Here is a 23,396-nt window from a genome sequence, read left to right on the forward strand (position 1 = left end):
AAGAAAGAAAGAAAGAAAGAAAGAAAGAAAGAAAGAAAGAAAGAAAGAAAGAAAGAAAGAAAGAAAGAAAGAGAAAGAAAGAAAGAAAGAAAGAAAGAAAGAAAGATATCCAACAGAAGAAGAAAATTATTTTTAAGTGTATATAACAACTATAAAAACACAACAATCTAGGATTATTTAGTTTGTTATTTGACTCAATAAAGGTTACAGAGATAGTGAACAACAGGGACAGGATTTGGACTCCCATCTTCTGACTCTAAATCCAAGACTTTTTGTATTATACCATATTGACCTAGTTCTTGGATGGGTATTCTGCACTAGTAGGTATTTAATATTTTTTTGGAGGGGGGAGGTAGCTACGTGGTACCATACTGCACAGAGCACTGGATCTGGAGTCAGGAAAACTCATCTTTCTGAGTTCAAATCTGGCCTCAGACACTTACTAGCTTTGTGACCTTGGGCAAATCACTTAACCCTGTTTGCCTCAGTTTCCTCGTCTATAAAATGAGCTGAAGAGGAAAATGGCAAACCACTCCAGTATCTTTGCCAAGAATAGCCCAAATGGGGTAACAAAGAGTTAGACATCATTGAAAAAAAATGAAACAACTACTACAACCAATTTTTTATACCAAATCCATTATTTCCTTAGTATTGGAAGCTTCTTAGTAAGCAAACTCTCTATCAATGCAAACTGGTACCTTTAATCACTTAGAGAGTAACCTGGAGCCCATCAGTATTAAGTGACTGTCTTATCTCTGGAGACCCTGTACAAGTCACTTAACATCTTAGTGCTCAAGGTCAGGGGAGTCAAGCTCATATAGAAACAAGAGTCACTAAGCCACACATAATGATTCTTACAGGATGCCTCTTGACTTAGAAAACCACATAATAATATCTAGATTCTATCATATTTTCATTTTGTTAAATATTTTCCAATTACATTCTGATCTGGTTGGGTTTTGGGAATGTTGGCCCTGCAGGCCACGTGTTGGACACCTATGCTCTAGGAAACTTTCTAAGACTATAAATTACAGCGTAGGGGTCACCTGTCTCATAGCCAAGATGTGTTATGGGTGAGATTGGAGCTCTGATTTCACTGATGCCAAGACTGGTTCTCCATCCACTACACTAATGGCTTAATAACAAATAACCAAGTCATTGTTTAATAATTGAATTGAATACAAATGGATTTTTGCCTATTCTACAAAAGTAGAAATAGGACAGAGAGATTTAAGAAAATTGTCAAAAGTTGCCTAGAGAAGGTGAATTTAGATTCTAACTTTAGAACTCATTCATTTTGTTCAAAAAAAGTGAAGTAAACTGCTAGCTCTATATCCCAAAGATATCAAAAAGCAGGGGGAGGACCTATTTATACAAATATATTTATAGTAGCTCTTTTTGTTGTGGCTAAGAACTGAAAATAAATGTGATGCCCATCAATTGGAGAATGATTATGCAGGCTGTGGTATATGATTAAAATGTAATATTATTGTGCTATTAGAAACGGCAATTTTAGAAAAACCTAGAAAGACTTACACAAACCGATGCAAAGTGAAGTGAATAGAACTAGGAGAATGTTGTACACAGTGACAGTAATATTATTCAATGAAGAACTGCAAATGACATAGCTCTTCTTAGAAATACAATGATCCAAGACAATCCCAAAGTATTAATGGTGATGCATACTACCCACCTCCAGAGAAAGAACTGATATTGTTTGAATACAGACTGACACATGCTATTTTTCACTTTCTTTCTTTTATTCAACTCTTCTTGTAAAAAATAACTAATATGGGGGCAGCTAGGTGGCGCAGTGGATAGAGCACAGGCCCTGAAGTCAGGAGGACCTGAGTTCAAATGCGGCCTCAGACCAAATACTTGACACTTACTAGCTGTGTGACCCTGGGCAAGTCACTTAACCCCAACTGCCAAAAACAAAAAAAATGACTAATACAGAAATGTTTTTACATGATTGCACAAGAATAACCTGTATCTGATTGCTTATTGTTGAAGGAAGGGGAGGGGTGGAGGTAGGGATAGAATTTGGAATTCAAAACTTTAAAAAAAAAACGTTAAAAATTGTTTTAACATGTAATTGGATAAAAAGTAAAATATATTAAAAATGAAAAAGAGAAAAGAAAAGTCAGGTGAACAAGCATTTATTGCCTACTATGTGCCAGGCACTGTACTGTAAGGATCCAATGATCCTGCTTGAGGGCAAGGACTATCTTTTGCTTCTTTCTGTATCCCACAAATATTAGCACAGTGTCTGGCACATAATAGGTGCTTAATAAATGCTTATTGAATTGAATCCAGTGAGAATGAATATGAAAATATTTTGTAAAATGTAAAATACTCGATAAATGGAATTCCATTCAAATACAAATATTAAGCACCTACTGTTTACCAGACACTTTGCTAAGTGATGGAGATATTAAAAAAAAATTGCTGTCTCTTCCCTTAAGGAGTTTACATTCTATTTGTCAGATAAAACATGAACACAGGTAAGTTTAAAACAGGACAACGGAACAAAGAAGGGGATCAGAGAAATAGTTACAGAGAAATTGAAAGAAGACATACTAATAGCCAAGAAGATCTGGGAAGGCTATGAGAGATCTTTTTATTATTACTTGCTAGCTTACCTCCTGATGTTTCTGAAACAGAGAATGAGTAACTTGCAGGCCTAAAAGCTGGACTAAATTCATTTTCAGGAACAACTTTCACAATGATCATAACAGTGACTATGGGAAAGAAAAAAAAAACAAACAAGGGCTTAGTCTATGGATTATCTGAATAAGTCATAAGGCCTTGATATCAGTTATCAGTGAATTAGAAAAGAAAAGGCCAAAACTCTTCCTGCCTTAACGGATCATATTTGACAATCAAAATTCCCATCCAACCACCAAGGAAACCATTTGGCATTGTGGAGCTGGCCTCTAAACCAAGCTCCCCAGGCTGTCTTATTTTATCCTCTAGCTGTCTAGGAGACCCTGTGCAGTCACTTAACATCTTAGTGCTCGAGGTCAGGGGTGTCAAGCTCAAATAGAAAAAGGGGCCACTAAACCATACGTAATGATTCTTACGGGGTACCTCTTGACTTAGAAAATCACATACTAATATTTTCTAGATTCTATCATATTTTCATTTTGTTAAATATTTTCTGATTATATTTTGATCTGGTTGGGCTTTGGGAATATTGGCCCTGCAGGGCACCTGTTGAACACCTCTGCTCTAAGCAACTTCCTAAGACTATAAATTGCAGTATAGGGGTCACCTATATTGTTAAATGGAGTCTCCTCACCTTGGAGCTCCCTGTAACAATGAAAGGACAGTTCTGGTCCCTTTCCCCTTGTGGAACATAAAGGACAGATGTATCTATTTCCATCCAGTTCTGTGCATTATCAGCCTATACAGCATACACACATCCATCTTGTTGGCCATAACTGCCCAAAGGCGTTACGTCATCTGCAGCTGTTTTGATTTTCCCTAGGAGGTTCCCACCCTCCATCACACAGTAGGTGGCAAGCGACACACTAAATAGTATTCTGAGGATTTCATAGGACCTGCCCTCACGTTATCAAGACGGCACCTCATACTCATACCCTTGGGCTACTGTCTGGGACCACCTTCTTGTGAGAGGAGGTGGGGGAAGAAATAGAAAGATCCAGTGTTACTGTGCTTCCTACTAGAATAGTCCAAGGCCTTTTTTTTTTTTAACCAGACCTGTGAATTCTTTAAGGGATACCACTGATCTCTCTGTCTCCGATTATCACCCTGCCACCATACCTGAGATTCCCACTACTCTACTCATCCTTAAAACCAAGGTTTTCTACATAGGATTATAGATTTAGTGTAAGGAGTAACTTAAGAGTTTAATTAGAGCAACATTTTCATTTCACATGTGGGGAAACTGAGGCTTAGAGAGGAGAAATCATTTGCCCATGATCACATAGTAATTAAGTGGTAGGGCTAGAATTTGAACCCAGGTCCTCTGAATGAAGCTTCAACATTCTTCCCATTGGACAGCACTTCTCAGAAGTCCTACACCAAAACACCTGGGAAAGAACTTAGTTCTCTGCATTGAAAACATTAGCATGAATCAGATTTTCATACAGCTTAAAAAATTATATTCATTGTACTCTCCTGAAATTAATACATTATCATCAGCCTTGTGACAGACAAATTTGGGTGCCCTAGGCCCAGATCCACAGTGGAACCTTTGGAGTAAAATATTTACACTCGATTCACTAAATATTGCTTTCACTCTGAATGTTAAATAAGAAAATAAAAGTATTTTATAAACCTCAGAAAGCAGGGCTCTGGGTCTTTGGGAAATGAATCCAAGACCAAGAATCAGGAAGTGTTGGATAAGTAACTTGGTAGCGGTAGAGAGGACTTCCAGTAAGGGCCCCGATATCTCCTAATGGAGCAAGGTCTCCAAATACAACCCTAGTGACAGGACTTTAAACATTGAAAAGGATGAAGGTACAGAGAATCGAGTGCTTCCAAATCAATCAACAAGTATTTACTCATCAACATACTCTGCACCAAGAACTGTGCTAGGGCAAGAGGTACAAGAACAAAAATGAAGCCATTCTCAAGATGTGACATTGGGAACTCTGGTCCCATATTGGGCAACATGAAGGAAGGATCAGCCTTATGCAAAATAAATGTTACTTTTGTCCGTGTGGTTTGAACCAGCGATATGGCACTCCCAGCATGGAAAGTCCCTCTCCCAATGCAGATCAACAACATCTCTACACCTTAGAGATGTCTTAGAGAATTGCCTGGAGATACTAAGAGGTTAAGTGACTTGCCCATGGTCTCTCAACTACTCTACATCAGAGGCAGAACTTTTACTCAAGCTTTTCTGACTGCATGAATTGAATGAAATGAAGGTGAGGCATAGACTACTGCCTACATGATGAACGTCAAGAGGCATGGAAGAGTCTGCTTTGCTCACGCTGGTGGGTGAAGAATGTGTTGCTATGCCTTTATCTTTGATACCTTTGATAAACACAAAGACCTTCCAGAGACCTTATCAGTCAGCTCTACATTACTGACAGTGAGTTTCAGGTCCTTTCCTGAGAGCAGATATTGGGTTTTGTTCAGTCATTTCAGTCATGTCTTTGTGACCCCATTTGGGATTTTCTTGGCAAAGATAGTGGAGAGGTTTGTCATTTTCTTCTCCAGCTCATTTTACAGATGAGGAAACTGAAGCAAACAAGGTTTAAGTGACTTGCCCAAAATCACATAGCAAGTAAATGTATGAGGTCAGATTTGAACTCAAGTGTTCCTGACTTGAGTGCTCTATCCACTGTGCCACCCAGCTGCCCCAGAGCAGATACTGATGGGAAAGAAAGAAGGAATAGGAGGAGGCCAAGAGGGTTCTGAGGACCTGAGGGATTATGAATGAGGAAAAGAGACAAAGAATAGAGGAGTGGAGGCAAACCTAACCAATCTCAACTTTATCAGGGCAGGAACTAGCTCACGTGCTCACCCGCCACTCCTGCCTCTGATCTGTGACTTACATCACAGGATCAGATGTAGACCTGGAAGGGAGCTTAGAGATCACCTAGCCCAATGCCCCCATTTTGGAGATGACAATACAGAGGCCCAGGGCAATTTAGTGAGTCATCAAGGTCCCTCTGGCACTACCTGACAGAGCTGAGATTTAACTTTATTTCCCTTCTAGCAGGCTGGAAGGGAGTTCAAGCTTTCTTCTCTCCAGTGACCTGACTGATTCCCAGCTAATTTCACTTGCTTCTCATGCACACATATTCATACTTATCTCTGCCAGAGACCCACTGCTCAAAAGTCAAATGAGACATCCATATTTCCAGACCTGCAAATTCAAACGGTCCTACTAGTAGGGAAAGCACCCACATGACAGAAGTACTCTATCTACGTTGTGATCATATCCCATTTCCCCTTTCTGTCTCTTGTATGCACACAGCTTTTGAATGTTATCTCCCCCATCAGAATGTGAGCTCCTTGAGTGCTCTGTATCCTCAACAATTGGCACAGTGCTTGGTACACAGTAGGTGCTTAATAAATGTTTGTTGATGATGAGAAGCAAAAATGGAAAGCTGCTAAAATTTCATGGACTGAACATTGGGTTAAAAGGAATAATTAGCAGAGGGGAGAGATAGGTACCAGTTAATAGGTAGCATGGTCAAGGGATGGAGCATTTGGTTAAAAAGACTTGGAACCATAAGTTTAAATTCTGACTCTGAAACTCCCTAGCTGTGTGACCATGAGCAAGTCACTTAACTTCTCTTTAATTCTCCATTTCCTTAACTGTAATATGGAGAGACTGATCCCCATAAATACTCACCTTATATCAGGAGTTCTTCACTTGGGCTCCATCAACTTGTTTGTTTATTAATATTTTGATAATAGCATTTCACCATATTTTATTTCCTTTGTATTTTATTTTGTGCATTTAAAAACAGGATTCCAAGAAGGGGTTGATATGCTCATCCAGACTGACTGCCCTAGGGTCCAGGACACACACCCCTGCCTCAGACTTACATCATAATCACATAGTCACACTGTCACCAACAAGGCTCCAATGAACCAATGAGTTGAAGGCATTTTGCAAGCATCAAAGAGCTATATAAATTTCACCTAGGCTTAATACATCCTAAGACCCATCAACCACAACCACGATGTCATTCCACATCCATCCACCAAGAAAAATGATTTATGTCAGAACTTCGTTATTTCCTTTAGTGACTCCATTCATGCAATCCAAGAGCAGGTGTTGTTAATGATTATGCCTTAGCATGGGTTTTATATCATCCATAAAGAACAAACAAAGGCTAATTAGCATCCCTATAAAAATAGAATAAGCCACATGTGCTATGTTACAAGCATCCATCATGAGCAGCTGCTGGGAATATGTTAGCTTGTCGAGGCCAGAGAGGAAGTGGGCTGGGTACAACAAGTAAGGTTTCTTTGGGTTAGATGGGGGTAGGAGGGGTGAGGTGGAGGGGCATCTGGTTGGCTGGATAGGGAAAGCAGATACTGTAATAAGGGAGAAAAGTCCCAGACAAAAGGTGTCTTCCTGAAAGGCCAGGCTAGGAAATGGGGGTATTATATGAAATGTACGAGCTCCACCAATTGGAATAGTTAGAGCCAAGCTCAAATGCATTCAGATGAGCCAGAGATGAGCCCCAGATTGAGGAAGCTATAGCCATGGGGAGCATGGAGAGGTGGTAGCAATCCTGAACCTTCACATTCAGGGATGTGGGAGGATTACAGATTCTCTGAGTTGGAAAGGATCTCAAAGGCCACCTAATCCTACTTCTTTGTAAACAAGGATGCTTTCGACAACAGAGAGGACAGCACATGTAGAGCTGGAAGGGACCTTGAAGATGACTGAGTCCGACTTCTCTCAATTTAAAGATGAGGAAACTGAAGGGAGAGAGGTTAAATGATTTGTCCAGGGTCATCCAGCTAACGTGTCTCAGGCAGGTTTCAAATCCAAGATTTTCTGTCTCCACTCCATCCATTACACCAGGCTGCCCCTCAAGTAGTCAAACCAGCCTTTGATTGAAGACTCCAGTGAGGAGGAACCCACTGACTCTTGTGGCAGCTCATAACATTTGTGGAAAACTCTAATTGCTAAAAAGTGATTCCTGACATCAAGCCTAAATTGGTCTCTTTGTCACTTCTACCTGACATTCCTAGTTCTACCCTCTGGGGCTCACTCAAACCAGGCTGATCTCTCCTTCACCTGACTGCCCTTCAAATACTTGAAGACATCCATCATGTCTTCCCTCAGGCTTCTCTTCTCCTGGACAAATCTCCCTAATTTCCTTCAACTTATATTTTTAAGGCATGAAGTCAGGATCCTTCACTGTCCTGATTGCCTTCCTCTGAACACTCATTGCAAAGCACTGTAGCTTCTCGATGTCTTTCATAAAATGTGGCTCCCAGAATTGAACACAATACTCCAGAATGTGCTGACTAGGGCAGGATACAGTGGGACTATCACCTCCCCAGTCCTGGACATTATCTCATCTACAATGCAATCTAAACTTCCGTTAACTCTTCTAAGGCTGCCATATAATGCTGCTAACTCATGCTATGACTCATGCTGAGTTTGTAATCCTCTAATACCTGCAGATCTTTTCCAATGAATGCTGTTTAGCCATACCTCCCCCACCTTGTACTCATGGAATTGATTTTTTTTTAACACAAAGATGAGATTTTGCTTTTTTTCCCCTATTAAACTTCATCTTATTAGATTCACCCTCATGTTCCAGGGAGTGGCATAGTGAGTGTAGATTCATGTACTAGTCTTTGGGGGTGGATATGCTATGCTTTCCTCAAACTATAACTGCATTTCCTGATGCCAAAACATTAAAACTATAATACTGAAAAATCATTCAATCAAACAGAAGCTAGGTTCACATGATACCAAGCCTATAGATGTTTTCAGATAATAAATCTTAGGCAACACTGGGCAGAAATTCAGCCAGGTATGATAACAAAAAATATAGAATCTATATTTTACAGGTATTCCTAGCTTCAAGAACCTGCAACCAATACAGATCATTGATCCAAACTTTGGTGGGAGTTTAAAAGGTCGGAGAAGATGATCATAGCTGTTTCCCTAATCTAGTAAAGACCCCCAAAGGAAGTTTTCCTACTGCTTCTTTTCTCCTTGTTTCCTCTACCTGGGCTGTTCCTAATTGAATGAATCTTTGACATCCCAGGACAACGATGAGAAAAGTTGTTTTGTTCTCAAGGCTTTAAGCATTGCTTGATCAAGAGAATGTCTAGAAACCCCTTGATAACTTTTGGATTAGTTTACCTGTATGGGAGGACCTGCTGTCATCAAAGACAGAAACCATCATCTCATAGGTATGACCCACTGCAGAACCCTCTGGTTTTTCATAATCCAAGTCTTTGGTCACCTTGGAGAAGATGTCATAATAATATGAATACGTCAGTTTAACAAACATTTATGTACAAGACACTCTACTAGCTAGGCCCTAGGATACAAATGAAAAAAAAATTAGCCTTGGCCTTCCAAGCATTTATATCCTACCAGGATAAAATAAATCAATAAACCAAAAGGAAAATAATTTCAGAAGAAATAACCTTATAACCACAGTTACCTAATAAAGTCTGATTTGCCCCCTTATTTAAACTACATATTCCTTCGGGGTAGGAGGTAGGTCAATTCTGAACTTTGTATGCCCAGTATTTAATAACAGGCACCTATATAATTGCCTAAAGTTTAAAAAACACTCTACCTAGAAGACAATCCAATTGATGCAAAAAAATGATGCAAATGCTATTAATATTTTTTATGAGGAAAATGAGGCTAAGAAAGGTTGAATAACTTACTCTTGGTCACACTACTAATAAATGACAGATTTGCTAAATATTTTACATTACATATATACAGACTCAGCACCAGTGTTCAAACTAAACCTTGCCTAAATTTGGTTTGAAGGAAAATTGCAATATTCATGAAATGGCACAATTTAGTATAGCCTTTTTAAAAAAATAACTAAGATATCAGAATCATAGAAAGTTGGAACTAAAAGGGGGATCTTAAAGTTCCATTAACCAATCTACATCATTTTTTAGATGAGAAAAGTGTAACCTGCAGACAGGAAGTGACTTGCCTTAGGTCATACAACTAGGGTCAGAGTTCTAGAGAACCCAGATTTCCTGGGTTCTCTTGCCTCATCACTGCGATGTACAAATCAGAGTCAAAAACCTGGGTTCAAATCCCACATTTGATGTTTATACCTGTGTGATCCTTGAGCAAATCATGTAACTTCCATGGGCTTCAGTTTCCTGATCTTTAAAGTAAAAAAGTGGGACTAAAATCTTCTGAGGTCCCTTCCAACCCTATGGTCCAATCCCCTTTCCACTACCCTCATCATGGGTTGTATGTTTCTAAAATGCAAGAAGTTGGTGAAAGCTCAACTCCTGGCATTCAAAATCTATTAAGGAAGTTAGAAGTTGGCCCCAGTGAGAGAAAGTTGATCAATGTCTCTGCTCAGCCATAACTAATAACAAATGAGGCTGGCTCCCCAGTGTTTGAGGGCAGGGAAAAGTTACTCCAAGCAATCAGGAATTAGGACTTGGAACAAAAAGGAAAATAATCAGCAGCTGGGTGGCAGAGGGATGGGATGTCTTCAGGAGAAGAGCCCCAACTAGTTAAAGAACAATTAAGCACTCTCACTACCCTCATATGGATCCTCTATCAATAGAAAGATCAGAAGATGTAGGTCTATGTAGGGCTTGGGAGGAGGTTGACAAGTTGGTAGCTCCCAGTGCCAGGAAAACTAGCCTTCTTGTCCTGGCTGTTAGAAAGAAACTATCCCTCAGGAAATCAAACTATTTCATGGTCTCCAGTTCCTTTTCCCAAATTAATTAAGGGGTAGAATTATTGTTCTTATTTTACAAAGAAGAAAATTAAGACAGACATAGAGACATTCATTGAGTAATTAACTTTCCATTTAAGGAGGTAGGACTTTTGTCTTTCAAATCACTTCTTTTCTTTCTATGCCTACTGGTAAAGTGCAGGACTCAGATGAAATGCTGATGATATATTCATAGGATCATAGATTTAGATGTAGAAGAGAACTTGAAGTGAATTGTTCAACCCCCTCATTTTACAAGTGAGGAAACTAAGGCCCAGAGAAGTTAGGTGAGTTGCCTAAGGTTACTGTTTGTCCTTCATTTTCAAAGAGGACCAATGACATCACTCTGGGTAATATCTTGACTTGCACAGGATTAGATTTAAGTGAGGCAAAGATGCACAAAGTCATCAGCCTCACTCTCTCTTTCAGAGTCATCAAAGTTCGGTGGCAAGATGAAAGTCAGGATGACTGGTGATGGCCCAGGATGCAGTGGATGACGTTAGCATTTTTGATGTTTGACCAAGCTCTACCAGGGGTGGGGAACCTGTGGTCTCAAGGCCACATGTGGCCTTCTAGGTCCTCATTTGTGGCCCTTTGACTGAATCCAAACTTCACAGAACAAATCCCCTTAATAAAAGGATTTGTTCAGTAAAACTTGGACTCAGCCAAAAACCCATACCCAAGGAACTAGAAGCCCACATGTGGTCTCAAGGCCACAGGTTCCCCACCTTTGCATCTAAGCATTCCACAGCAGCTGCTTTGGCCTCCTTCATGGTCATTGGAATAAATTGTTCTTATCTGCCCATTCCACCAAGAGTTTTCACATGCTTAGAGTAGACACCCCCCTCTAATTCACTAACAAGTGTGAGGCCTGTCAGCTACTTTCAACCTGGCTTAACCCATCTACCAAGATGGTTTTACTGGGGTATGTCTGCTGCATATACTACAGCTTCTTGGAGTCACATGTGAGAGCTGTGTGACAGATGGACACCAAATGTGGGTGAGCAGCCCTGAAAAAGGTTCAGTAAGCCCTCACACTAGGGTGCTAGTCCTCCCTGAACACCCCTTATACCTCAAGGTGACACAGGTTATAAATGGCCAAGCCAAGATTGAAACTCAAGTTTTCTGAGGCCCAATTGGACTCTTTTCCCCCTATATAGCATTGGCTTCTCTGGTAACCAATACTCACCCATATGACATTGTCAAAGTCTTGTACTTGTTCAAATAACTCTCCCTCACCAAGTGGTCCACTATTAGGAACATACTGAATTGCATCAGGGGACTTGTCAAGGTCATGACACACCAATTTAGCAACAATTGTTTTATTTGCAATCACTTCAATGCCTCTATACCTTCAAAAACAGAGAGACATGCCTTCAGAATTAACATTATTTAAAACTGCAGAAATTTTCATAAGTATCCATCAATCTAACACTCTCCTAAGACCTAAAAAGTACTATTACCCATGGGACAATGAAAAGATCCATAGTGTATGAGAGTGAATGAAATAGTCCCTGCCCTCCAGGTGTTTACATTCTACTGAAATAAAATAAATCAATAAACCAAAAAGAAAATATTTCAGAAGAAATAGGATTATGGCCATAATCACACAACAAAAAGTGCATTGCCTCTTATTTAGACTATAAGGTTCTTGAGGACAAGGAGCATGTAATTTTTTTTTCTTCTTTGTATATCCAATGCTTAATAATAAACACTAGGAGATAATGGTTACAATATATATCCAATGAGCAACTTCAAAGAACAGAAATCAAAGATTTTATCAGGGAAATATATGACTAAAAATGATAGGCTGGTCCCATGATGAGGGTAAAGGATGACAGGGGGAAATCCTAAGTATTCTACTGATATCCTTGTAATGTCAAAAAAAAATGTTCAGCATGGTGAGTAGTGCAGTATAGCAAATTTATGGGAGTCCATGGATGAATCCCATAGAATGGGCAGATATGGATGAGTTTTGACTTACTAAATTTTTTTTAGCATTCAGTTTAAGTCATTTCATTAATAATTGATTAAATCTGTGACTTCATTTAAATCATTGGAGGGAAAATTCTCATCAATGATATTACGGCTTCATCTGAATATTTTTGTATATATATACAAATAATCTTAATGTAATGTGGCCTTATAGAGTCCATCTTTTCACTTCGAGTAGCTCACAGAGACCAACAATTCAATTTAATAATTTAGCAAGCATTTATTATGAACCTACTATATACAAGGTCCTACCTGCTAGGTGCTGGTCTTATGAGAGTAAGAATGAAAGAATCCCTGCTTTCAAGAAGCTTATAGTCTGTTGGCATGCAATAAAAAAACACCCAGGAAAATGTTTCCCAAAAGAAGGCGAAGCTATAGCAAGATAATAGATTTAGAGTTAGAGGGGCCCTTAGAGTTCATCTAGTCCAATGCCCTCATTTATGCATTATAAAATGAAGGTCTGGAAAAGAGAAGGTTGGTCCAAAATGTGTCACACAAGTAATAATTGGTAACACTGTATTCCAAATCCAGCTCCTCCAACTTCTTATCCAATGAGGTTTATATTCTTTAGACTCCCTAAATCCTGTTGAGAACTGCTTAATTGAGGTATTAAGTTTCAAGACTTCCCTTTAGGGGAACCTACTTTATATGTGGAGAATAGTTCAAGGTACTAGAAAGTCTCTGGGCCAGGGACATCAAATCCTCATTCATCTCAAACAACTTGTAGACCCCACATCTACATTGTGCTTCCATATCCCCCTTGGTCATCTGATAAATGATTGAATTAACAAGACTTTGTGAGAGGAAACAATATAAATATATATAAATCAATGAGTACTACTCACTTAAAATGGCACACAAATAGGAGCAAAGGAGGCAGAAGGTGGAAATCCTCCGGGGTTAGAGTTTGGCAAGGTATGATCAGCAATAGAACATGGGAAAAGAGGGTTTAAGAGTAGAGGGTAGTATGATGTCAACCTGATTCAATAACGGATCAAGATAGGAAAGAGAGTATAACCAAACAAGGGTGATAACCTAAGAAAATAGTAAGGAATGGAAGGATTAGTGTTCATGTAGGCTTAGAAGGAGTGAGGAAGAGAATAAACTATAATGATCAAATAAAGGAAATTCAGAGTTCTTGAAGATGGAAGTAGAACACTTGCAGATGTTGCCAAGATCAAAGGTATGACCATCCCTGTATGTAGCTGAAACAAAATGGAAGAGTAAGTTATGGGAATTGAGAAGATTAAGGAAATGGGAAGTTAGAGCTTTTGAGGGAACAGCAGCAAGTATGGTGAAGTCCCTCTACAATGAGAGCAGTTAGAATGGAAAGAAAGACTGTCAACCAAGAACTCAACTCATTAAGAAATGATGGAGAATGTTTTGGGAGTCAGCATGAGGGAATCTGCTCTAGAAGACCCTGGGTTTTTTTTGCAGAGTTTTTTTAAAAGATCATTTTTAAAATTTATTTATTTTTAGTTTTCAACATTCACTTCCATAAGCTTTTGAGTTTTAAATTTTCTTTGCCTCCCTCCCCTCCCCCCTCCCCAAGACAGCATGCAATCTGATATAGGCTCTACATATACATTCTTATCAAACATATCTTCACATTAGTCGTGTTGTAAAGAAGAACTAGAATGAATGGGAGGAACCATGAGAAAGAAGAAACGAAACAAAACAAAAAAGAGAGAGCAAATAGTCTGCTTCAATCTGCATTCAGAATCCATAGTTCTTTCTCTGGATGTGGATAGCATTTTCCATCATGAGTCTTTTGGAGATGACTTAGATACTTGCATTGATGAGAAGGGTTAAGTCTATCAAAGTCAATCATTGTACAATGTAGCTGTTATTGTGTACAACATTCTCCTGGTTCTGCTCATTTCACTCAGCATCAGTTCATATAAGTCCTTCCAAGTTTTTCTGAAGTCCACCTGCTCATCATTTCTTATAACACGGTAGTATTCCATTACATTCATATACCACAACTTGCTCAGCCATTCCCCAATTGATGGGCATCCCTTCAATTTCCAATTCTTGGCCACCACAAAAAGAGCTGCTGTGAATATTTTTGGTAAATGTGGGTCTTTTTCCTATTTGCACGATCTCTTTGGGATACAGCCCTAGAAGTGCTATTGCTGGGTCAAAGGGTATGCACATTTTTATAGCCCTTTGGGCATAGTTCCAAATTACTCTCCAGAATGGTTGGATCAGTTCACAACTGTACCAACAATGCGTTAGTCTTCCAATTCTCCCATATCTTCTCCAACATTTATCATTTTTCTGTTTTGTCATGTTAGTCAATCTGATAGATATGATGTGGCACCTAAGAGTTGATTTCCATTTCTCTAATCAATAGTGATTTAGAGTATTTTTTCATGCAATTATAGATAGCCTTAATTTCTTCATCTGAAAACTGCCTATTCATATCCTTTGACCATGTATTAATTGGGTAATGACTTATATGCTTATAAATTTAATTGAGTTCTCTATATATTTTAGATATGAGGCCTTTATCAGACACACTGGTTATAAAAATACTTTCCCAGTTTTCTGCTTCCCTCCTAATCTTGGTTGCATTGGCTTTATTTCTGCAAAAACTTTTCAGTTTAATGTAATCAAAATTATCCATTTTGCATTTCATGATGTTCTCTGTCTCTTGTTTGATCATAAATTCTTCTGTTCTCCATAAATCTGACATGTAAACTATTCCTTACTCTCCCAGTTTGCTTATAGTATCAGCTTTTATATATAAATAATCTACCAATTTTGACTTTACTTTGGTGTACAGTGGAAGATGTTGGTTTATGCCTAGTTTCTGCCATACTCTTTTCCAGTTTTCCCAGCAGTTTTTGTCAAATAATGAGTTCTTATCCCAGAAGCTGAAGTCTTTTGGTTTATCAAACAGTAGATTACTACAGCCATTGACTACTGTGTCTTGTGTACCTAACCTGATTCACCACTCTGTTTCTTAGCCACTACCAAGTAGTTTTGATGATTACTACTTTATAATACAATTTAAGATCTGGTATGGCTAGGTCACCTTCCCTAGCATTTCTTTTCATTAATTCTCTTGATATTCTGGACCTTTTGTTCTTCCAGATGAATTTTGTTATTATTTTTTCTAGCTCTATAAAATAATTTTGATAGTTTGATTGGCATGGCACTGAAAAGCAAATTAATTTAGGTAGAGTTGTCATTTTATTGTATTAGCTCAGCCTACCCATGAGCAACTGATGTTTTTCCACTTATTTAGATCTGACTTTATTTGTGTGAGACCCTGTTTTTAATGCTGGACATACCATGCCTGAATGGCACTAACTAGAGGATTAGAGAATTTACAGGCAATAGTCGAGAAACTCAACTGATCCAGTAGCTACCTAATTAACTCCTTGATCTTTCTTCTTCTTTTCCCCACCTCTTGAGCTCACCTGTACAAATATTTATCACAGAATGGTGGGTTATCATTGATCCCATGAATGTAGACTATCACAGAAATAGCTGCACAGTGCTGGCCTTCATCACATGCCTTAATGGCAAAGGACTGAACACTCACAAAGTCAGCTTCCTCCAGATCCAGATGGTTAGCGATCATCACAGTTCCGCCCTCTGGAACATCAAGACATTTCATTACGAAAGGGAATACTGTTTCAAAATATCCTCTCTACACACAAAAGTCCTGGGAAATCTTTAAAGAAAAATCTAGTATAAATTAATATAATGGGGCTTTGGTACATGCCAAGATCATACAAGATAGAGACATCCAAATAGGAGATGTGAGGGACCTGCTTCATTCTGCATTCATCTACCACATGAGTGAGAGAAGCCTCTTTCCACTGGTTGACTAAATCATTAAAACTACCAGACTGAATCTCCCTCTCTCTCTCTCTCCCCCTTGCTGACATCCAGGAGTGAACATCTCATTTACTCAGTGCAGTAACTGAGGAAAAGCTGAAGGCAATTTCACCTCCCCTTAAGAACTGTGGCCCCAAGAAATGGACTTGGGGTTTTGGTCTTGTTTCATTTGTCTTTTTCAGTTCTAGGTGAATGGAGTCTCATGCCCTGGAGCTGGAGCTGGAGCCATGAGGACATTGGAGTCAGAATTTCAGGCAAGATGTTGCTACTTGACCAGCAGGGAAGCCTTTAGAAACCAGGGTCCAGGACACAAACTTAGGGTGGCTTTAGACTTGGAAATTGTGGGACTAATGTTGAATACATACTGAGTTAAGTTGTAAACTTAATGCACTTCTCATCCACAGAAATTGAAGAGGATTTAAGGATGGGGGATTATGCCTCAGGTGTGTGTGGGGGAAAATGCTTGTATATTTGTGTCACACTTTTGAAATAAATATTCCTTTGTAAAGACTGACTTGACTGCTATATCATTAAATGGAAAGAGGGCACTAGGACCCCTAAATTGAAGGAATACAACTGGTGCTCATGGGAGTCAATGGAAGAGACTAGACATCTCCCAAGTTCCTTGACATTACCAGAGAACCTTAGGAGAGAGATGACAAGTAACCCACCTGGCCTTCAGGCATTGGAAACCAGAGAATCACTGTTATACCAACATTAATGAGTACTCTGAAACTGGATTGAAACCCACATATATTCCAGAAAATTGATAAATAACTGTTGACTCCAAAAAGGCACTGGTTGACCCTATTAAATTTTTGGTACAGCAGGAATAAATAGAAAAATTGTTGTTCAGTTATGTCCAACTCTTTGTGACTCCATTTGGGGTTTTCCTGGCAAAGATACTGGAGTGGTTTGTCATTTCCTTCTCATTTTACAGATGTAAACAGAGGTAAACAGAGTTAAATGACTTTCCCAGGGTCACACAGCTAGGTAAGTGTCTGAAGCCAGATTTGAACTCAGGAAGATGAGTTTTCCTGACTCCAGGCTCATCACTCTATCCATCGTGCTACCTAGCTACCAAAATATGAAACTAAGTGTATTTTTGTAAGAAGCTATAGGCGCTATCTCAATGTTTTCATGCCCTACTAGAAATAATTCCAGAAAATCACTTTGTTTCATCTATGGACAAACTAAAGTAGAAAGCTGAGCATTTACCTAGTGAATTCAGGCAGTGAATGATCAGCCTATGACTCATTCAGGCTTCCAGCTCCACCTAACCCACCAGAACCATTTCTTAAGATAAGGTGTCTGACTAGATGCTCTATAGTTTGATTTCACTGTCCTCGGGCAGTTGAAAAAGCTGCCCTAATCCCAAGTCTTTATTGTAAGGCATAAAAAAGAAAGTTCAAAGTCTTCAAGAATTTTTTTTTCTCCACAGAGAAAGGGAAAAAGATGGCAGGGTTGGAAGAGAAATAGGGAGAGGGAAAAGGGAAGAGATGAGAGGGAGAGACAGAGAGAAGAGTGACAAAAGAACGACTCCAAGTGAATGAAGGTAAAAGCATTTATTAAGCACTTACTATGTGCAAAACCCTGTTTTAAGTGCCAGAGATTCAAATCGAAAACTACAGTAATCTTTTTTCTCATGGAGTTCATATTCTAATGGGGGACACAACACATATAGAAGGTTTCAGCTGCAAGTCAGAAAAGAACCCATGGTCCTCAGGGTGCAGGGGCAAAGCAGATGGTAATGCATCATTTTACTGGCATTTCCACTGATAAAATCATACCCATTTCTGACATTGAACCAGTGTGACAATGCCAAGAAATTGAATGATTTGGTCATTTTGACTTACTGCAGGCTGTCCACACAGCTTTTATGTTGGTAGTCATGAGTCTGGGAATTCCAATTGAGAGTTTCCAGGAATCAAATCAGCTTGGGGGAAATAATGTTGAATTTCACTGAAACAAAAAGTGCTTATAGTTTGCTTCAGCCTGAACTAGAATCGTTAGATTGTAAACTCCCTGGGGATAGGAATTATTTTTTGCTTTTTCTTAGAACAGTGCCTGGCATATGGTAAACACTTAATAAATCCTTGTTTATTGATTTGGTGCCGGTTAGAAAATCTACCAGGCAACAAATATCATGAATCAGTACTTAAATTTTAGAGGGGGAAGGGTCTTTAGAGACCATCTAGTCCAAGCCTCTGATTTTATACATGAGGAATTGAGGCAATGAGGAGTTAAATTACTGCTCAAAGTCACACAGGTAGGAAGCAGAAGAGCCAGCATTTGAAAACAGGCCTTCAAACTCTACAGGCAGTACTTTACCTGGACACCACGGCTTCTAAGAGCCAAGACCAATTCCTGCCCCACCTTTGTCAATAGCAAAGTATCTATTCCCTGGGTCCAGTTCAAAGGTGAGCCATCCCATCTGGTCTTCATCAGCAGCTCGGCAGGCACCCACAGTTTTCCCCAGTGGAGTTTCTTCAGTGAGTGTGATATTGCCTTCTGTAGGAGTTGTTGTTCACCAGGGTAGGAGTCAGGACTGCTTCTTTGATGTTAAATAAACTTATTTGAAGGAAAGAACATGAGAACACAATTGGACAGAGTACATGTCTTTTCTCTTTCCTTTAGAGTAAGGGTCTGATACTCAAAATCCTTGCCCATTAGAATGGTTTTATCAGCTCTTTGGTAATTACATGGAGCATGGGTAGGCTCTTTGTGGGGCAGAGAAGGCTAGAGTTGCAGCCTGACAGCTCTGGCCAATGAATCAAAGGACATATTGCCCTGGCAATGCATTCAGCATATATGACATCCTTTTAGTACAATATCAAAAGCATTTCTCTCTTTAAAGATCTTTTGCTTTCAATAAAATTCTTTTTATTTGGGGATTTCATATCCTAGGTGTTTTTCCCATCTCTGAGCAAAACAAAAAAATTTTAATCAGTTTTATTTTGCTGTAGTTTATGTTTATTTCCTCCCCACCCACCACCACCAAAGGCTTTAGAATGCAAAAATTTTAATAATGAATTTCATCTGATTTCCATACTTAATTGTCAAGGCTGAAGTAAAATTACATATTTCATTTCCTTACCTGCAGGTGAGAATAGGGGCCTTATTGTTTACATTGATGAGGAAGATCTTTATGTTTCCCATGATAAAAAGTCCTCCTGGGTCAGCCACTTTAATAACCAATGAAAAACTAAACAAACAAACAAAAGCAATAGGACACAGCACTTGGGAATGCAGGCTTGCTTTAGGCTGGGTCTGCACACAAGATTGGTCCAGCTGTTTGGACCAAATTCACCAGTCAGATTGCATTGGTCAAATCCATCAAAAACTCGGCCAAACACATTGCTTATACCACATTTGAACTGAGCAAAGCTCTATGTAGTCAAATCAGTTGAGCATATGGGCGTATCAGGGCTTCACCTAGCAAGGTGCAAATGAAACATGGCCCCAGGGTGCTATCATGCAGTAGCTTTCTTACTGGTCTGCCTCAATGAATCTGTAGAATATCTGTCTCCAGGGGCTGACATATCCACACTCCTGTCTCGGTAGTATACTGCTCCCAAGTCCCCTGTTCTCTTAAACCCCACATTGTGTGAAGGCAAAATTCACAGGTGATTGTCTCCCTCTTCTCCTGGCACAGATACACCTCTGTGACCTCCAAGGTCCCTCCCAAGTTGAAATCTACAATCCTTTGACCTGTAATATTGGGAAGTTTAACAGAATGCTATTTTAGGTGCCTTTCCACTATGAGTCCCATGAGGCAGAGGCAGCTGGGTGGTTCAGTGGATAGAGCACTAGGTCTGGAGTCAGGAATACCTGAATTCAAACATGGCCTCAGACACTTATTAGCTGTGCAAGTCACTTAACCTCTGTTTGCCTCAGTTTCCTCAATTATAAAATGGGAATAATAATAATAGCACATACCTCCCAGGGTTGTTGTGAGGATAAAATGAAAAAATGATTGAAAAGTGCTCAGCACAGTGCCTGGCACAGAGTAGGCACTCTATAAATGATTATTTCCTTTTTTCTCAATCATGACTTTTCGTGGGTTCATAGACTTAGATCAAGAATCTCAGAGATTACTAACCCAACTCTCTTGTTTTGCAGTGAGGAAATGAGGACCGGAAACAAGGTAACTTGACCAATATCACACAGAAAATAAGTGACAGGCAGGGTCATAGTTAGAACCCAGGCCCTTTGATTCCAAATCCAACTCTCTTGTTCAATGCCTTTATATTACACCTAAAGAAACAGAGACTCGGACAGATAGTAAGTCACAGAGCCAAGATTTGAACCTGGGTCATCTAAAGCCAAATCCAGCTCCCATGCTACCAGCCCACACTATTTCCTACTGTGACACTAAGCTGGGTATTTTTTTAGAATCAGTCTTCTAGCCATTAATCCTCCAAGCTCAGACCTTTCAATATCGAAAACGGAATGACAAGAGCAAATGATTTTACTTCAGGAACTCTTCTGAATAGAGTAACAATTAGGGAGAGAGATCCAAAGGGTAGGAAGATTAATGGGATTCCATTTCAGCAGAGCTGATTATAGATTTGGAGGAGGAGAGCACAGGCTATGGGGAAGCTGGATGCTTCCTAATAGGAAGATTACCCTTTGGCTCATTAACATGAGGAACTATGCATAGATGATACTGCTGATTGTATTGGCCTCTCCCCTCAATTCCCAGGTGCAAGGTTTGGTGGCTAGGCTGTTTCCCAGGAAACAAGATTCTATCTATGAGGGCCAAGTAAAGAGACAAGTTCAGCAGTTATCTGGATAATCGTATTGATTTAGGCAGTAGATCTGGATAATTCGGAGCAAAAGAAAAAAAGAAATAAAACAGCAAAATCCCAAACCTTGCTTATTTCTCACTCTAATTCTATAGATGCAAAATGATCTCAACCACCCACCTCTTAACAGAAGGGCAATGGACATAAGGTACAGAATGACACATTTTGGGACATGGCAAATGTTTGGATTTGCTTGACTATGCCAATTTGTTACAATGATTATGTCTTCTTTTTTGTGTTTGGGGTGGGGTAAAGGGGGTATGTTGAGAGGGTCACCAAAAAAAAAAGGAAAGAGGGTTATTGAAGTATTTAAAAGCATATGGGTGTACGCACACACACGCACACACTCATGAGAACTAAAAGAAGCACAAAAGGAAACACAGATAAGCAGAACAACTTTGAAAGTGACATGCTGAATTCAAATCAATAAACATTTATTATATACTTTTAGCAAGCTACATGCACAAGAGATTTGTGTTTTCATATTTAATCATCTTTTTCTGTCCATATACTTTGTGTATGGAAATATTATTTTTTTTCTATTTTGGGGGGAGGAGGTCATTATATTTTTTTTTAAATTTAAATAAGGAAAAATGTCATTAATTTCATCTAGATATTGCTGTCATTCAGTATACGACTCTTTATTACCCAGTGGGCCATACTGTCTAGATGGTTTTTCTTGGCAGAGATATTGAGAATGGTTTGCCATTTCCATCTCCAGTGGATTAAGGCAAACAGACGTTAAGTGACTTGCCCAGAGTCCCACAACTAGTGTTCGAACTTGGGTCCTCCTGATGCCAGCTCCAGAACTCTATCTACTGAGCCACCTAACTGCCTAGTAGCTAGCTAATTACACTCTAACTTGAAACCAATAGTACTCCAATAATTCAGCCCAGAATGATGGGTTTTTTTCCATAAGATTGTTTAGAAAAAGATTTCATTCTGCAGGATTTCACAGGTTTTCCCAAAATAAAATGATTACTAAGAAATGACATTCGTATAACCTTTAAAGTTCTCAAAGCTTTTTTTACATATTATCTTGTTTGAACTTCAAATCTAGTCTATGAGATAGATGTTGTAATTATTCACTTCAAGAAGGTAAGCTTCTTGAAGACAAGTACTCTGCATTTCTATATATTTCTGCCACTTAGCGCAGAACCTAGCACATAATAAAGCACTAAATAAATGCTTATTGATTAATTAATTATCAGAGTTTCTTTATCTTTAAGGTTGCTCTGCTACCTTAGGAAAGTCAATTAACCCCTCAGGGCCTCAGTTATCTCTCCTGTAAAATGGGAGGTTTTCATTAAATGATCTCTGAGATTCCTTCTCCTACTAAATCAATGATCTCCATCTTACAGCTGAGTCTCTGATAGACCTAGTGACTTGCCTAGGGTCACACAATTTGTAGAATCAGAGGTGGAATTTTAACTCAGTTCTTCCTGACTCTAAAGTCCAGCTTCCTTCCCATGGCACCATGCACCCTAAGGTACCTCTGGTCAGATTCTTACAAACATAAATTCATGGTAAAAATTATTTTTATCCAATAAGACTAAGAATTATCAATTAGAAAAACATAATGAACCAGCTAATGAATAAGAGCCAGTTATAATCCTCTAACTATACTTCATCTAACTCAATAAATACCGAGTATTTTGTTGAAGGGATGGGAAGGTCCTAATGAGCCATTTCAATATTTTCATCAGAAGCCAAACAATGGAGATTCCATTGCTGCTGCTATCTCCCTGGAAGGGATGAATTAACAAGGGTAAATAAGGCACACCGGAATTTCTCTATCCCTACTTAAAGGTTCAGTGATCCTAGAACCTATTAAAGTCCCAAAGTCAAAGAAAGAAGAAAAAAATAATGAGCACTCTGTTGATCTTTATTGGGAATTCTGCATGAACCATTAGCAAAAGAATTGTGGATTCAAATTTTACAAATGGGTAATTAATCATTCAGTGCAATAAGCCCCAATTTCTCAGAACCTAAGGAAGGGAAAGGGTCTCACTTTAATTTGTATAAGGAAAGATCAATTTTTAAAAATAATTTTTTATTAGTGACCTTTTTTCCCATTTGTTAATGCATTTTTAAATTATAATGCTTTATTTCAACCTGAATTTGTTATTTTATTGATGGAGGTAGATCCAAGTGGAGAAATTCCTTCTACCAATGCAAACTGGCTACTTTACTGCAACTTACAATCTTAGACAACTGAAACAATTATAATTTTGAAAACAGACATATGATCCTTACTGTCCAAAAAAAGTCAAGAAATGAACAAGCAAAAGAAGGAAGGAAGGAAGGAAGGAAGGAAGGAAGGAAGGAAGGAAGGAAGGAAGGAAGG

At 38.9% G+C, this 23,396-nt stretch overlaps 1 protein-coding gene across 1 annotated transcript in view; it reads right to left on the reverse strand.

The window, feature by feature from the left end:
- The window catches only part of LOC114044285 (cadherin-related family member 3-like), a 129,149-nt gene that overhangs the window by 59,270 nt on the left and 46,483 nt on the right, over nt 1–23,396 (reverse strand). Inside the window, 7 exon segments of the mRNA XM_027863669.1 lie at nt 2,643–2,741; nt 8,825–8,927; nt 11,584–11,746; nt 15,818–15,995; nt 18,618–18,766; nt 18,768–18,812; nt 19,339–19,446. Of these exon segments, the coding sequence (XP_027719470.1) occupies nt 2,643–2,741; nt 8,825–8,927; nt 11,584–11,746; nt 15,818–15,995; nt 18,618–18,766; nt 18,768–18,812; nt 19,339–19,446 (845 nt within the window).

Source organism: Vombatus ursinus, unplaced genomic scaffold (genome assembly GCF_900497805.2).
Source record: "Vombatus ursinus unplaced genomic scaffold, bare-nosed wombat genome assembly UNPS02014773.1, whole genome shotgun sequence".
In the NCBI taxonomy this organism is placed as follows: Eukaryota; Metazoa; Chordata; class Mammalia; order Diprotodontia; family Vombatidae; genus Vombatus; species Vombatus ursinus.